Genomic DNA, 14,237 nt, shown 5'->3' with positions numbered 1-14,237 from the left:
CGCAAGATACCTCCTCAGACTTGAGCTGCAACAGCTCAGCCTCCTTCTTGAGCTTGTCCTTCTCGCGCTCGAGCTCCGCAATGGCCTCCCTCAGGCGATCGGCATCCCGGTCGCTCTGCTGCCGCTGTGTCTCCAGCGTCTGCACCAGCGTCACCTTCTCCTGCGTGGCGAGCTCTGTGCGGTGCAGCTTTGCGCTAATCTCCTCCGCCTGCTTCCGGAAGCGCTGGGCGTCCTCCTCCGCGCGAGCCTGGGCCCGGCTCATCTCAGCCACACGCAGCCTGAGCCGCTCGGCCTCCGCGCTCATTTCCAGCTGCCGCTGCCGCTCAGTCTCCAGGGTCCGCTGGAAGCCTTGCGTCTCCTGTGCCAGCTGCTGGGCCATCTGCTCCTTGTCCTCCTGCAGCCGGCGGGCCTGCTCCTGGGCCAGCTCCTTCTGCTGCTGCAGCAGCTCCGCCTCGGCCTTGAGCCGCGTGGCCTCCTGTACTGCCTGCATCTTCTCCTTGAGCATCTTCTCCGCCAGGGCCCGCTGCTGAGCCAGGTCCTCCTCCGCCAGCTGACGCAGCCGTGCTGCCTCCTGAGCCGCCACGCTCAGCCGCGCGGCCTCCTCCGCCACCTGCTTCATCTTCTCGGCCTCCTCCTGCAGGAGGCGCTGCGTGTTGTCCTTGTCGCGCAGAATAAGGGCGCGGTTCTCCGCCTCGATGCGAGCCTTGAGCTTGCCGAGCTCCTCCATCTGGACGCGCACGGAGAATAGCTCCTCCTCTACCTGGCTGCGCTGGCGGGCGGCCTCGGTCACCTCCGCCTTCAGCCGCTGCAGCTCCTGGTCCAGGATGCTTTTCTGGTGGTCCGTCTCCTCCAGCTTCAACCGCAGTGCCGTCAGCTCCTGCTCCACCTGGGCCTTCTGCCGCAGTGTCTGCTCCGCGAATTTCTTGTGTTTCTCCATCTCCGCATCGGCCGCCTGCTTCTGCCGCAGGGCCGCCTGCTCTGCCTGCGCCCGCCGCGCCGCCTCTTGTTCAGCTTCCTTGCGCAGCTTCTCTGCGGCGGCCTGCGCCTGCGCCTGAGCCTGCGCCTGCTCCTCCGCCGCCTGCTTCAGCCGCTCCGCCTCCTCCACGCGCTGTCGGGACTGCGCTGCCTCGCCCTCGGCCCGCTCGCGCGCCTCCTCTGCCTCCTCCGCCGCACGCCGGGCAGCCTCGGCCTCGCCACGGAGCCTCTCCAGCATGCTCTGCTCTTGCTGGAGGGTCTGCTGCAGCTCCTGCTCCTTCTGCTGCACTGCAAAGGCATGCGCCTTCTCTTCCGCCTGCAGCCGCTTCTGGGCAGCCTCCTGCGCCAGCTGCAGCTGCCGCGCAGACTCTTGCTCCGCGCGCTCGCGCAGGCGCCGCGCTTCCTCCACCTTGGCCTTGAGCCGCTCCACCTCCTCCAGCGCAGCCTTCCGCTGCCGCGCAGCCTCCTCCTCAGCTGCCAGACTCTTCTGCACACGCTCCTCGGCCTCCCGGCGCCGCCGCTCCTCCTCTGCGGCCAGCTGCCGCTGCCGCGCCGCCTCCTGCTCCGCCTGCTCCTTGCTGCGCAGCGTGTCCTCTGCGTTGCCGCGGATGCGCCCCAGCTCCAATTCCAGCTCCGCCTTGCCGGCGGCTGCCTTCTCGAAGCTTGCCTTAAGGGCCAGGATCTCCTCCTCCACCTGCCGCCGCTGCCGCAGAGTGTCCTCCACCAGCCCCTTCTGCCGCTCCAGTTCGCTCTCAGATGCCTTACGCAGCTGTGCCAGCCGCTCCTCGATGTCGGCCTTGTGCTGGGCTGCCTGCTCCTCCAGCCTCCGCCGCTGGAAGGCTTCGTCTTCCGCCAGCCGCCGCAGGCGCTCGTTCTCGGCTTCTTTCTCCTTAAGTGCGATCTCTGCCTCCGTCTTGAGCCGCGTGGCCTCGCTGATGGCAGCCAGCTTCTCGGACAGCACCCGCTCAGCCTCTGCCCGCTGCCGCGCCGCATCCTCCTCCGCCAGCTGCCGCTGCCGCTTGGCCTCCTCCGCCAGCGCGCGCAGGCGGGCAGCCTCCTCTGCCAGCTCGCGGAAGCGCCCGGCCTCGGCTTCCAGCCTCTGCTTGGACTTCTCGCTGCTGGAGCGCGATTCCTCCTCGGCCCGCGCCTTGCTGGCCAGCAGCACCTCCATCTCAGCCCGCACCTTGGCCAGCTCAGCCTCCAGCTCCTGGCGCTTCTGCGTGGCGGCAGCCGCCTCGCTCTGTAGCCGAGCCAGCTCCTCCTCCAGCAGCTGCCGCTGCTGCTCACCTTGTTCTGTCTCGGCGCGCAGCCGGATCAGCTCCTGCTCGGCGGCCAGGCGCTGCTGCGCAGTGCCCTCCGCCAGCTGCCGCTGCCTCTCCAGCTCCTGCTCCGCCAGCTCGCGCTGCCGCACTGCCTGCTCCTCTGCCTTGCCACGCCGCCGCGCCTCCCGCTCTGCCGCCTCCTTCTGCTTCTCCGCCTCGGCCTGCGCCAGGCTCTTCTGCTGTGCCACCTCCTCTGCCTGCAGCCGCAGCCTCAGCGCCTCATTGGCCTTCAGCTGCCAGCGCTCCAACTCACGCTCGGCCTCTTCGCGGGCACGCTCGGCCTCCGCCTGCTGCTGCTCCCGGCGTGTGGCCTCTTCACGAAGCTGCACCACGGTCACGTGCTCTTCCTCGAGGGTGCGCTCCAGCTGCGCTGTCTTCTCAGCAAATGAGGCGTGCTTGCTCTGCAGCTCCGCCTGGGCACTGCGCTGTGCTGTCTCCAGCGCCACCTGCACCTGGCGTGCCCGCTCTGCCTCTGCCTGCCGCAGGCGCCGCTCTGCCTCCTCGGCCTGCAGACGTAACTCCTCTAGCGCCTGCAGGGCCCGCTGCTTCTCCCTTGCCGCCTCGGCCTCCGCCTTCACACGCAGGCCCAGCTCAGCCTCAGCCTGCCGCTTGCGCTGGGTTTCGTCTTGCACCTGCCGCCGCAGGCGTTCTGCTTCCTCCTGGGCCTGCCGCTTCTGTGCCTCAGCCTCCTCTGCCCGCGCCCGCAGCGCCTGCAGCTCGCCCTCCGCCCCGCCGCGCTGGCGCTCCGTGGTCTCCAGCTGCAGGCGCACCACTCGGATCTCCTCCTCGATGCGCAGCCGGCTGCGCTCGGCTGCCTCCACCTGCCGGGCCTTCGCCTGGATCTCCGCCTCCGAGCTCTGCCGCAGCTGCTGCAGCTCCTCCTGGATGCTGCGCTTCTGCTGCTGCGCATCCACCACGACCTCCTCCCGGCGTGCCACCTCCTCCTGCATGCGCCGCTGCAGCTCCTGGGCCTCGCGCTCCGCCTGCGCCTTCGCCTGGGCGTGGGCCTCAGCCAGCTGCCGCTGCTTCTCCAGTGCAGCCTCCACCTCAGCCAGCCGCTCCCGCTCCTCCGCTCGCTGCTGCTCGGCCAGCCTCTGCGGCCGTGGCAGAGAGAGGGAGAGAACCAGAGACAGCGGTGAGCACACCGCGGCTGCTCCTGGGACGCGATTCAGTGCCACCACAGCTCAGCACGGTGCAGGGGTTGGGGGAGGACACAGGTCATGACCTGGCTGAGGGGAATCACGTGCACCCCCCCCCCGGGGCACTCGGGGCAGTGAGCGCAGCCTGGCCCCACAGTGCTCACCAGCCTGGGGAAGGAGACCCAAGCGTCCTCCCCTCTTCCCGCAGACAGGCGATGGAGACAGACAAACGGAGGGAGAGAGAGAGAGAGAGAGCAAAGCAAGAGGTTTGCAGGATCCAGGAACCATGACTACCGCACAGCCCTGCCTGAGCACTGCTGATGCCCGTGGCCTGCTCTGGCCCCCCCCAACCCGGCAGGGCAGGTGGCCAGCATGGGCATCATGTAGACCTGACAGTCTGCAGTTCAGCTCAGGGAAGAGGCTGCAGGTAGGCCAGACAGAGGGCTCACCTCGGGGGGTGGTAGGAGACAGACGGGCCAGTGCCCTGCCTCGCCGTGACGCCCCTCCCGGTCCCCACAACCAAACAAGCCCAAGTCTTTGCAGAGCAGGCGGCCAAGTGAAAAGGCCAATGCAGAACCCCGAGAAGGGACACACAGAGCCAGGGGCGGCCCGGGGCACACAACAGCCACCACGGGGAGAGCCGTGCAGTGCCAGGCCGTGGGGGGTGGGCCGTGCTGTGCCAGGTGCGCTCGGACGCGTCCCAGGGGCCACATCTGGGGGGGACGGCGGGACGGCCTCCCCACCCTGGCAGCCCTACCTCCTCCTCCTCCATGCGCCGCAGGGTCTCACTGATGAACCTGATGTACTGGCTGGTGAGCGTGCTCAACTCACTGTAGCGAGTCCGCAGGTCCACGTACTGGGGGCAGAGGGACGCCCACAGTCAGCCCTGCCCCTGCCCAGAGCCCACCAGGCCCTGCGTGGCTTTGGCTCCGCCCACCCACCAGCCCCACCGCCCCTCAGCCTCACCTCCTGGATGACGCTCTCGGACCCCGACTGGACCTTGGGCTTCTTGGCCGGCGAGGCCACTGGCTCCAGCTGTGCCTTGTACGTGACCAGCTGAAGCTCGTAGTCCTGCAGAGACACACCAATGCCTGCCAGCTCTGCCCGCCCCACCCCGCCCCTGAAACTGCCTGCAGGCTTTGCCCAGCGTGGCCTTGGCGGGGGGGCCCTCAGAGGTCGCCCCCACTGCCTTGTTCCCCGGGCCCCGAGGCCACAGAGCCTCACCTTGATGGCGTTGATGTACTGCTTCGCGAACCTCTGGCACTCCTCTACCTTTTCAGCATGGCGTTCAATCTCTTCCAGCAGGGCCTGGGGCGTCAGGGTGGTCAGCGATCACGGGGCACACCCACACCCACCCCTCCCGCCCGCCCCGCCCGGGCCCACCTTCTCCTGCCGCAGCTGCTCGCGCACAGCCTGGCTGTCGGCCAGCGGCACGGCCTGGATCTGCTCCTGCCGCCGCCTGGCGTCCTGCAGCCAGGCGCCCAGCGGGTCTGCGCTCTCCCGGTAGTAGCGCAGCTGGCGGCCCAGCTGCTCAAGCTCACGCTGCCGCACGTCGGTCTGGGCCAGCACGGCCTGCCAGCGCTCCAGCAGTTGGGTGACCCGCTCACGCCAGCGCTCCACCTCCACGTCCCGCTCGCCGTGCCGCTGCTGCAGCCGCTCGCCCACCTCCTGTGCCCCCCGCAGCTCATCCCGCAGGGCATCGAACACAGGCTGCTGTGCCTCCGCCTGGGCCCGCAGCTTCTGTTGGACCAGAGCAGAGGAGCCGTGTCAGCCTGAGGCCCCGGCTGCCACCCCTGATACCATCAGGCCCTGGCAGTGGGGCGCGAGCTGGCGGCAGTACCTTCATTGCAGCCTTGGTGGCCTCAAGCTCTGGGAGGGCAGCGGGCACAGCCTGGGCCTCCTTGAGCTGCTCCTCGTGGGCCTTGAGTGCCTCCTCAGCCCCCTGCGTGCTCCGGATCACCAGGCTGATAGTCTTGAGCCTAGGGGAGGGCAGGGCCTCATGAAGACAGGCTGAGTGAGAGGCTGAGGACCAAGGTCAGGTCCTGGAGGGAGGCTCATGGGGGACTAAGCGTGGGGGGTTCCCACAAAGCTTCTGAAAATGATCTACAAGCCACGTGAATGTATATACCAAAATGAACAGTGGGGGAAAAGGTGCCCATGTCTGGGAGTGAGGGCGGGGAGGAAGGAGGGGTCCTGGGGAGGACTCCACATTCCCTGGGGGCACCGGGTGGGGGGCGGGGAAGGGCCTGTTGGGGAGAGGGCCCTCTCAGCACCCTGGGTCTCTGCTGTGTCACCCATGGCCCACCTGACCCCACATTCCACCAAGAAGCTCCTCCCCTGAGGTTGCCAATGCCCCCCAAGCTGGGTTCTGACCCTCGCTGGACACGCCCCCCTCCCCAGCACTCCTCACCCCCCTAGGCTCCCCATGCGCCCGCCCCTTGCCTCTGCACACATGCCTTCCACATCTTGGTGACCACCCCCCGACCTCCCGGTATCCTGTGGGCGGGGGTGCTAGTCCTCCTCCCACAACTGCTCTCGCCCCTTGGCCGGTCCTCGGGAAGCCAGCCACAGGCACGCCAGGACAGAACCCTTCTGGCCACCCCGCGACACCCTGGCCAGATCTGCACCAGCTATCCCTCAGCGGACCCTCCTCGTGGCTGCATCGCCCGGCCCATCAGCCTGTCCGCACCCTCCCGCTCTGCTCAAGACCCCTCGGTCTCCACCCCCGGCCGCTGACAGGCACACTCACTTCTCCAGGTAAATGGCGGAGAGGCTGCGGACCTGCTCCAACTTGCCCAGGGTCAGCTCCAGCTCTGAGCGCAGGGTGGGGGCCGCAGGGGATGGCTCAGGCAGGGCCAGGACCTTCTCGGCCTCAGCAGAGAGCCGGGCGACCCCCTTGCCCAGCCCCTCCACCTCCGCCTGTGCTTTCTGAGGAGACAGAGCAGGGGGCAAGCTGAGCCTACGAACCCGACAGGCAGCACCCTTGGGAGCCGGGGGCGGGGTACGGTACGGTGGGGGGAGGAGGGGCCGGGGCCTGCCTGCTGCTCAGCGATGCGCTGGGCGCACTCCCGCGCGGGCTCCTTGTCTAGCGGCAGCCGCAGGCGGTGCACCGTGCGTGTCTCGCAGGCCTCCAGCTGCAGCCGGATGTCTTTGAGCTCTGAGATGCAGCGCTGACAGCGTGACTCCTCCTGCTCGCCTGGGGAACACATCCAGTTCGCACGCCGCCCAACCGCGGGCGGCCCCCCACGAGCGTCCCACCACCCCCCGCACTGCCCACACTTACCCTGCTCTAGGCTCTGCAGCAGCTGCTGGTAGTGGCGGCTGCAGGAGCCATACTCGCGCTCGGCCTGCAGCCGGTCCTCAGGCCCGAAGCCGCCGGCATCCTGGCTGTCCCGCAGGAAGGCCTGGTAGTGCAGCTCCAGGCTGCGGAGGGCCTGGCGCTGCTCCTCAGGCTTCAGCGTGCGGAACTGTGGGCGGGTGGGCGGGGGTGAGCATAGCTGCGGGGAGACCCACACCTCATCCGCCGGGAGCGCTCAGCGGGGCCACCGTACCACGACCAGGGACCAGAGGATGAGCGTAGACGCGGAGAGGCCCCACACCCCACTAGCCTTGAGCACCCGCAGGGCCGCCGTACCGTGACCAGGGACCAGGAGCGGATGAGCTGCACGTCACGGCTGAGGCTCTGCCACGCCAGAAGGCTCTTCATGTCCGTGTGCAGCTGATGCCACAACGTGACCAAGGCCTGGTGCTGGGCCTCCAGCCTGGCGGGCAGGGCACAGTCAGAGGTGTCCAGGCAGCTGCCCTACCACCCAGCCGGCCGCCCCGCCCAGGACCACGCACCTGGCCACAGCCTCCAGGGCCTCCTGGTTTGGCGGGGGCACGAGGAAGCACACGGAGGGCACGGCAGCCTCGCTGCCGGAGCCGCTGAGCACTTTCCAGTGGAACGGCTGTGCGGGGCCCAGCATCTGGCACTCATCGCCCTTGTGCACCGTCGCCTGCAGCAGCCAGAGCCGTCAGCGTGTGGCCACGCCCAGCCCCCTCCGAGGCCCCGCCCGCCCAGCCAGGCCCTCACCTCCACCTGCTTGTAGTCGCAAACGGCCAGCAGTGGCACGCGGCCCCGTGTGGGCTGGGTGGGGTTGCGGGGCGTGAGCTGTACGATGGCTTTGGCCCGCTTGGCCAGGCCTGAGAGGTGCCCTCTGTACTCGTTCAGCTGGTCCTTCTCATCCTGTGGGGGTGGGGCGGGGGTGGGGGGGGTCCGAGACCCTCTGTGAGGACCCCCCGTGCCTGCCCCAGGAAATGCATACATGTCCCCCGCTGCCCCACAATGCCCTGAGACCAGGGGTTCCTTCCCACGGTCCCTGGAATGTGGCAGGGCTGGGCGCTCGCCAGGACAGGCCCCTGGGCTTCCACTGACGCCCTCCTCCCTGGGCAGGACCAAGTGCCCCTCCCCACCCCCACCACAGCTGTATCGTTCAGGAAGGGTGCCATGTCATCCTCTCCCTCTCCCCTCTGCCCTCCCCGGTGCTTGTGGAAGGTGCACACCTCCTCCAGTTCAGCCCCTCTGAGGGACCAGGACCACCCTAGGCTGTGGGTCAGAGTCCAGTGGAAGCTGCCTGGACAGCTTCCAGGGTCGGCTGGACCTGCAGTACGCCAAGCTGCTGGTGAGTGGGGGCCAGGCGGGAAGTGGGTGCGGGGAGGGGTCACAGGAGGAGGCAGCAACTGACACAGCCCCCGCCCACCTGCCTGCAGAACTCCTCCAAGGCCCGCCTCCAGTCCCTGGAGAGCTTGCATGGCTTCGTGGCGGCCCAACACAGGAACCCTGGCCAGCAGGGCCCCCAGCCCCTCTCCTGTGTCTCGCCCGGCCTGAGCGCCATGCTTGGCCACCTCTGTGTCCACCTCAGCCCCACCTGCCCCAGACTGTCCAGCTCGGGATGCTGGTGGGCCTCCTACAGCATGGGACTGACAGTGAGGCGGCTAACTCAGGCCCCTACTCGCTTCCGCGGCCCCAAGGTCGGCTCTCGTACTGGCTCTGGGCAGCCACCTACTCTCACACCAGGCCCCTGCCACTAAGCTCTCATCCACCCCCACTGTGCATCCTGCTATGCTGACATCCCCCCGTCCGACCTCCCCTGACCTCTGCTGGTGCCTCCAGTCGCCACCCTCTGCCTCCAGAGGGACCTTCCCCGAGCATCAGCCCGGACAGCAGGCCTGCCGCCACCCATGCCGTCCCCAGCCCTGGACTGCCCGCAGCTATGGCTGCCCTCTAGCCCCAGCGGCCGCGGCCCCGGGCCTCCGCGTCTGCCCCCACCCGCTGCACAGCGCTGGGCCGGCCAAGCGGCTCACCTGGGCGTCCTGCAGCAGGTCCTCCAGCCGCGTGACGGTGATGGAGCGGTCGCAGGTGTACTTTCTGTGCAGAGTCTCCTGCAGCTTCCGCAGCTGCTCCTCGGCCTCCCGCACATCTGAGAAGAACTGGGGCAGCAGCAGAGGGTCAGAGCCCCCAGCCCCAGCTGCCCCAGTGTAGGCCGAGGGACCAGGCCAAAGCCTGGGGACAGCACTGACTAAGGTCAGTGAGACAGTGCACGGACCCAGTGCACACCTGCAGCCCGGCAGAGGGGCCCCTGCAGTGGGCTAGGCATGGGGGGACCCAGGCCTCACCTGGAAATAGGCGGTGTTCTCCTTCAGGTGAGCCTCGATGCAACAGCACAGCTGCAACATCCAGCTCCACTGGGTCTGCAGGGCTGCCTGGAAGGACTGCCACACGGCACGCGGCCCATCAGGCCCCGCCTGCCTCCTGGGCTGCGGTGCCCCAGCCCCCCGCCCCACCAACCGGGGCCCTCCAGCCCCGCCCCCACCAGGGGTGACCAGGTGGGTCCCCAGCCCTGCCCCTCCCCCCAGGGGCGCCTGGAGGGGTCCCTGCAGGCCCCTCTCACCTCCACTGTGGGCCGGGCAGGGTGGTCTTCCCGGAGCAGGCGGTCCCCAGTGCTCTGGATCTCTTTGATTTTCTTTTCTTTCAGCTCCAGCTCACGCATCAGGGCCTGACAGGGGCAGGGGCCTCAGGGGCAGTGCCAAGGCAGCACTGGGGACCCTGGCTCCCACAGAGTGCTCCCGGGGCCTGGGCTGGCCCAGCCACCCACGGAAGACCCCCACCTCACCGAGGGATCCCAGCCACCACCGAGGGGCCCCGCCTCACCGAGTAGGCCTCCTTCTTGGCGGCCATGTTGCTGTTGCGCTCACTCCAGTCGAAGCCCACCTCCTCCTCCTCCTTCTCGCTCAGCCACATGAGCTCCTTGGTGGCGGCCGCCACGAAGCCATGCAAGCTCTCCAGGGACCGAAGGCGGGCCTTGGAGGAGTTCTGCAGGCAGGCGGGCGGGGGCTGTGTCAGTTGCCGCCTCCTCCCGGGACCCCTCCCCGCACCCACTTCCCGCCTGGCCCCCACTCACCAGCAGCTTGGCGTACTGCAGGTCCAGCCGACCCAGGCAGTCCCGGTAGGCACCCCGGGTGGCGGGGGACAGCTGGCCCTGAGGGAGACCAGCAGGGTGAGGCCTGTGGCGGCCAGGACCTGCCCACCCCTGCCGTCCACCACCCTCACACCTGCTGCCTGCTTACCTCGTCCGTGCGGGCCCGCTCGATCTTGGCCCGGAACTCCTCGACGGACTGGTGCAGGCCGCGGTGGCTGCCCAGCTGCGCCTCCACACTGGGCAGGTCCACACCCCACTCAGCACCGTCCAACCGGCGCTGGTTCTCCTCCACCCAAGCCAGCAGGTCCTGCAGGTAGCGCAGAGTGGAGTCCTCGAGCTCAGGGTGCCGTGGCGTGCCCCGCAGACGCAAGTTGTACTCGGTACGGATGGCCACCAGACGCTCGTGCAGGCGGTACACCCTGTGGGCAGGGCGGCGGTCAGGGGGGGTCGCAGAACAGGGCTGCCCACCACAGGCCCTGGAGGGGCGCGTCCCACCTGCGGTACATCTGCTCGCCCTGAGGGTGCCGCCCATCCTTGAGGGCCTGCACATCATTGAACAGCAGCCGGATCATGCCGTCGGCCTTGTCCAGGTCCCGCTCCACCTCGCCCGCCCGCTGCGGTGCCTTGCCTGCGGCCAGCAGCCGGACGTCCTGCAAGGCAATTGCCCTGACTCAGAGTCTGGCCACCCTGCACCCCCGCCTCCAGGCCCAGCCTGTCCTTTCCCTTTCCTCCCCAGCCAGCACTGTACGTGTCTCTAAGGCTTCTGGCCAAACCCCCAGGCCCAGTTCTCTGTGGGGACCGGGATCAAGTGCAAAAGCCTCCACTGGGTCCCAGAGCCAAGTGCTTCTCAGCCTTGTCGCCCATCACCCACCCGAAGAAAGTCCTCCCTGAGAGAGCCCCAGCCCAGGACCCGCGGTCTGGGTCCCCTCCTGCCACATCCAGCCAGCAGGCGGCTCAGGGCAGGCCTGGTGCCCAGGAGCTGGCTCTGCCCAATCTAGCGGTCAGAGATGGCCCCACGCCAGGAGGCAGGAGCAGCGGCTGCAGGGCGTGGCGGGCTTGGGGCTCCTCCCTCCGTCCAGCCCCCCTGCCCAGGCCCAGCCCTCACCGACTGCAGCAGGGCGTCGGCCTGGTTCAGCTGCTCCTCACACAGCCCGGCCTCCATCTGCAGCTTGCTCACGATGCGCTGAAGACGCTCCAGTCTGCGGTTGAGAGCAAGCACGGCCCCCCCTCTGTGAGTGGCAACCGCCAGCCAGGCTTCCCGCCTCGGAGCACAGCTCCCTCCTGCTCTGGGCCTCCCTGCCGGCCTGCAGCCCACAGCTGAGCTGGCCCCAGTGTGGGTTTCCCAGCCCAGGGGTGGGGGTTTCCTCCCCAGGCAGTGACTCACCCTCGGGTGGCTTCCTTGCCTGCAGGGCCCCACCCACCACCCCGCCTGCCCGCCTGCCCGCCCACCTCTCAAACTCGCTGCGGAGCTGCTTCTCCCGCTCCAGGATGGCCACGTGCAGCTTGCCCCACTCCTTCTCCACGTCCAGTGGGTGGTAGCCAGGGGGCACCTTGAGCTGGCCTGCTTGCACCGCTCCCTGTGGGCAAGGCCAAGCTCAGGCCAAGGCCAGCAAGCATGGGGGTGCCAAGCCACCCAAGCCCCGGGCCCACCCACCCTGAACCAGCCCTGGCCCCAGGTTAATGAGAAGGCAGGCCAAGCCTGCTGGATGGGCCCCCAGGCTCCAGGCTCCTGGGCGGATTCCCTTATCTCCAGGTCCCCCTCACCTCCAAGGACTGGTAGATGCCCTTTGACCGGTTCTTGTCCGCCTCCTTGGCTGGAAGCTCTGTCTCCTTAAACTTCAAGAACTGGCACCACAGGATCTGGGGAAAGGGGGGTGTCAGTAGCCAAACCTGGGTGCCCACAGTGGACACAGGACCCCGCAGAGCAGGGAAACCCACCTCGATCTCCTCGAAGCTGGAGGGGAAGCGGCGTTCCTCGAAGGCGGCCGTGTGTGCCCGGATCCACTGCAGCAGCAGCAGCACCAACTCACGGTACTCCTGCCAGCGCAGCTGTAGCTCCTGGTGGGAAGGGGACAGGCGTGAGGGGCCGCCAGGGGCCCACTCATACCCCGCCCACCTGGCCCTGCCGGCTGGAACTCACGTTAGCCTTCACCCCATCCTGCACATCCGGCACACGGGGCATGGCGTCGTACAGGGACGAGACGTAGGTGATGATGGACTTCTCGTCGGGCTGAGGGACGTCCACGTCTGCAAGGGAGGGGGTCAGAGGGGCGCCAGCCGGGGGGAGCGGGGAGGAAGGAGGGGGCAGGGGCACATACCCTCGGGGTCCAGGAGACGTGTAACCCCCAGGTCCCGCTCTGCTACAGAGAAAGCCTGGTCCAGGTTCTCCAGGTTGGTCTGACGATACACCTTGTTCATGTCGATGAGCATGGGCCTGGGGGCAAAGGGGCAGGTGGGGCAGGCAGGCAGGGACACGGGAGCAGCGAGGCCCCCTGGGAAGGTCAGCAAGCAGAGAGACCCTCTGCAGATTCCCAGGACACAGAGCCCCCAGCCCACACTCGCCCTGAGAAGCAACCCCCACATGGCACTGAGTCCCGCCCACACAGGCGGCCCGTGTGCAGGCCCCGCCCCCAGGTGCAGGCCCCGCCCTCAGGAGCTCCTGGGGCCTGCGGGGTGCTGGGCCCCAGGGTGGGGTGCTTGTCTGGGCTCCCTGCAGTTACCCTGTCCACCAGGCCCTGGGGTCCTGGGTGGAGGCTGAGGTTCCCCCAAGAACTGACCCCATTCAGGCCTCCTCTGGGGCATCAGTGTGGGACCAGTGCTCATGGCTGTGAAAACCAGTAGCCCTGAGGTCCTCTGGCCTCGAAGAAACCGGGAAGGGCAGGGAGGCGGCGGGAAGGGTGTGGGCGGGAAGGGTGTGGGCCGGGCCGGGCCTCCTGGGGAGGCAGCTGGCAGCAGAGCCCATCTCCCCAGGCAGCGGCTCCCCGTGCGCAGCACACGCCTTCTCGCCGTCCCCTTCGCCCCAGCATGTCTGCAGTCGCCCGGCCGAGGGACTCGGGCACCGCCCCGCCCCGCCTGGCGGCCTACTTGTGCCGGTGGATGATGGCGTTGAAGAGGCGGCCGTCGCGCCAGCTGGAGGTGAAGTTGTCGCAGCGCAGGCCCTGGTAGCCCTCCACCATGCGCTGGGACCACAGCAGCAGCTTCTCCTTGGCTGTCATGTCCTCCGACTGCCCGCTCACCTGGATATCTGAGATCTGCCCGCACAGGGGGCAGGAGGCGGGGCTCAGGCGCAGCCCTGTCAGCATACACGAGCCACCGGCCAGCAGAGGCCAAGCGTGTCCTGCCCACGTCAAGGAGCCGCTGGGACCCACCACCCCTCAGCGTCATGAGCCCACGCTACCCCAGGCAGCAGCTGCCACAATGTGGGTGCCCTGCGCTCCCTCAGCCCAGCTACACCTTGCACCCACCAAGGCAGGATCAGAGTTGGTGGAGGGTGTGTGCAAGGGGCTCACCCAGAAGCCCCAGGCCTAGAGAAGGCTGTCATGAGGTGTGTGTGTGTGGCGGGGCAGCAGGGGCGGTGGTCAGGGCCTCTCTGGCTGCAGGCCAGGGTTGGGTCCTGGGACTGGGCACATGTGGCTGCAGCCTGGGCCTGGCCCTGCACTCAGTCCAATCCTTTGGGCCCAAGTCTGCCAGCTTGTCTGTTCTCAGTTATCTGTCTGTCGGCCTGCCTGCCTGTATGACTCAGCTGCCGTGCCAGCCTGGCTCTGCCTGCCCAGCTTTCAGATTTGCGGCTTCCTGTGCGGCTGGGCAGGCAGTGGGTGAGTCAGCCCGAGCAGCGGGTGCCTCTCCAGAACCTTCCCTGTGGCGGGAGGCCACACAGAGCAGAGAACGCGTGCCTCTGCAGGGAGAGCCAGGGCCAGAGGGCGAAGGATAGGCAGGCCTTGAAGAGGCCCAGGCCTTCAGGCCATGGAGTTAGCACAGGGCGGCAGCGCAGGCTGACAGGAAGGCCCCAGGTGCCAGGCCCACCCCGCAGACTCTGGAGGCAGCAGAGGGTCAAGTGGGCGGCTGCGCTACCTGGAAGTGCAGGATGATAGTCCAGATCAGGCCGAGGGTCAGCTTGGGGTTGCCGTCGGCAATGTCATCGTTCCTGATGTTCACCAGCTTCACCTGAGAGCAAGCAGGCCTCGGTCACACCCACGAGCCAGCCGGAGAAGGGGCCGGGGCCTGTGGCCAGGTGGGCGCCTCACCTGGCGGTGACGCAGGTAGTCCAGGGCGATCTGCACGTTCTGCAGCTTGTGGAAGCGCATCCTCCCCTTCTCCCGCGGCTGCAAGGGTAGCACGCCGGT

The 14,237-nt window shown here is 68.3% G+C and overlaps 1 protein-coding gene and 1 non-coding gene across 20 annotated transcripts in view; both read right to left on the bottom strand.

The window, feature by feature from the left end:
- Positions 1-14,237, bottom strand: part of PLEC (plectin) — a 56,552-nt gene that overhangs the window by 7,397 nt on the left and 34,918 nt on the right. For 18 of the 19 annotated variants that reach the window (XM_025001907.2, XM_025001909.2, XM_025001916.2 and 15 more), the window contains 28 exons: positions 14,139-14,216; positions 13,966-14,058; positions 12,979-13,145; positions 12,213-12,328; positions 12,035-12,141; positions 11,833-11,952; positions 11,659-11,754; positions 11,344-11,471; positions 11,000-11,093; positions 10,390-10,544; positions 10,043-10,313; positions 9,877-9,954; positions 9,627-9,788; positions 9,367-9,471; positions 9,092-9,187; positions 8,780-8,905; positions 7,509-7,661; positions 7,277-7,431; positions 7,071-7,197; positions 6,720-6,903; positions 6,475-6,632; positions 6,186-6,364; positions 5,277-5,415; positions 4,820-5,176; positions 4,661-4,744; positions 4,403-4,507; positions 4,194-4,292; positions 11-3,391 (listed from right to left, as the gene is read on the bottom strand). In XM_025001907.2, the coding sequence (XP_024857675.1) occupies positions 11-3,391; positions 4,194-4,292; positions 4,403-4,507; positions 4,661-4,744; positions 4,820-5,176; positions 5,277-5,415; positions 6,186-6,364; positions 6,475-6,632; positions 6,720-6,903; positions 7,071-7,197; positions 7,277-7,431; positions 7,509-7,661; positions 8,780-8,905; positions 9,092-9,187; positions 9,367-9,471; positions 9,627-9,788; positions 9,877-9,954; positions 10,043-10,313; positions 10,390-10,544; positions 11,000-11,093; positions 11,344-11,471; positions 11,659-11,754; positions 11,833-11,952; positions 12,035-12,141; positions 12,213-12,328; positions 12,979-13,145; positions 13,966-14,058; positions 14,139-14,216 (7,113 nt within the window). The remainder of the gene's footprint in view (positions 1-10; positions 3,392-4,193; positions 4,293-4,402; positions 4,508-4,660; positions 4,745-4,819; positions 5,177-5,276; positions 5,416-6,185; positions 6,365-6,474; positions 6,633-6,719; positions 6,904-7,070; positions 7,198-7,276; positions 7,432-7,508; positions 7,662-8,779; positions 8,906-9,091; positions 9,188-9,366; positions 9,472-9,626; positions 9,789-9,876; positions 9,955-10,042; positions 10,314-10,389; positions 10,545-10,999; positions 11,094-11,343; positions 11,472-11,658; positions 11,755-11,832; positions 11,953-12,034; positions 12,142-12,212; positions 12,329-12,978; positions 13,146-13,965; positions 14,059-14,138; positions 14,217-14,237) is intronic. The other variant, XM_059874322.1, reaches the window with a different exon arrangement.
- Positions 9,962-10,036, bottom strand: MIR2309 (microRNA mir-2309). The gene has a single exon (NR_031044.1). It is a non-coding gene; the product is annotated as a microRNA mir-2309 (primary transcript).

Source organism: Bos taurus, chromosome 14 (genome assembly GCF_002263795.3).
Source record: "Bos taurus isolate L1 Dominette 01449 registration number 42190680 breed Hereford chromosome 14, ARS-UCD2.0, whole genome shotgun sequence".
Lineage (NCBI taxonomy): Eukaryota > Metazoa > Chordata > Mammalia > Artiodactyla > Bovidae > Bos > Bos taurus.
This window is presented reverse-complemented; position numbering and strand designations above follow the sequence as displayed.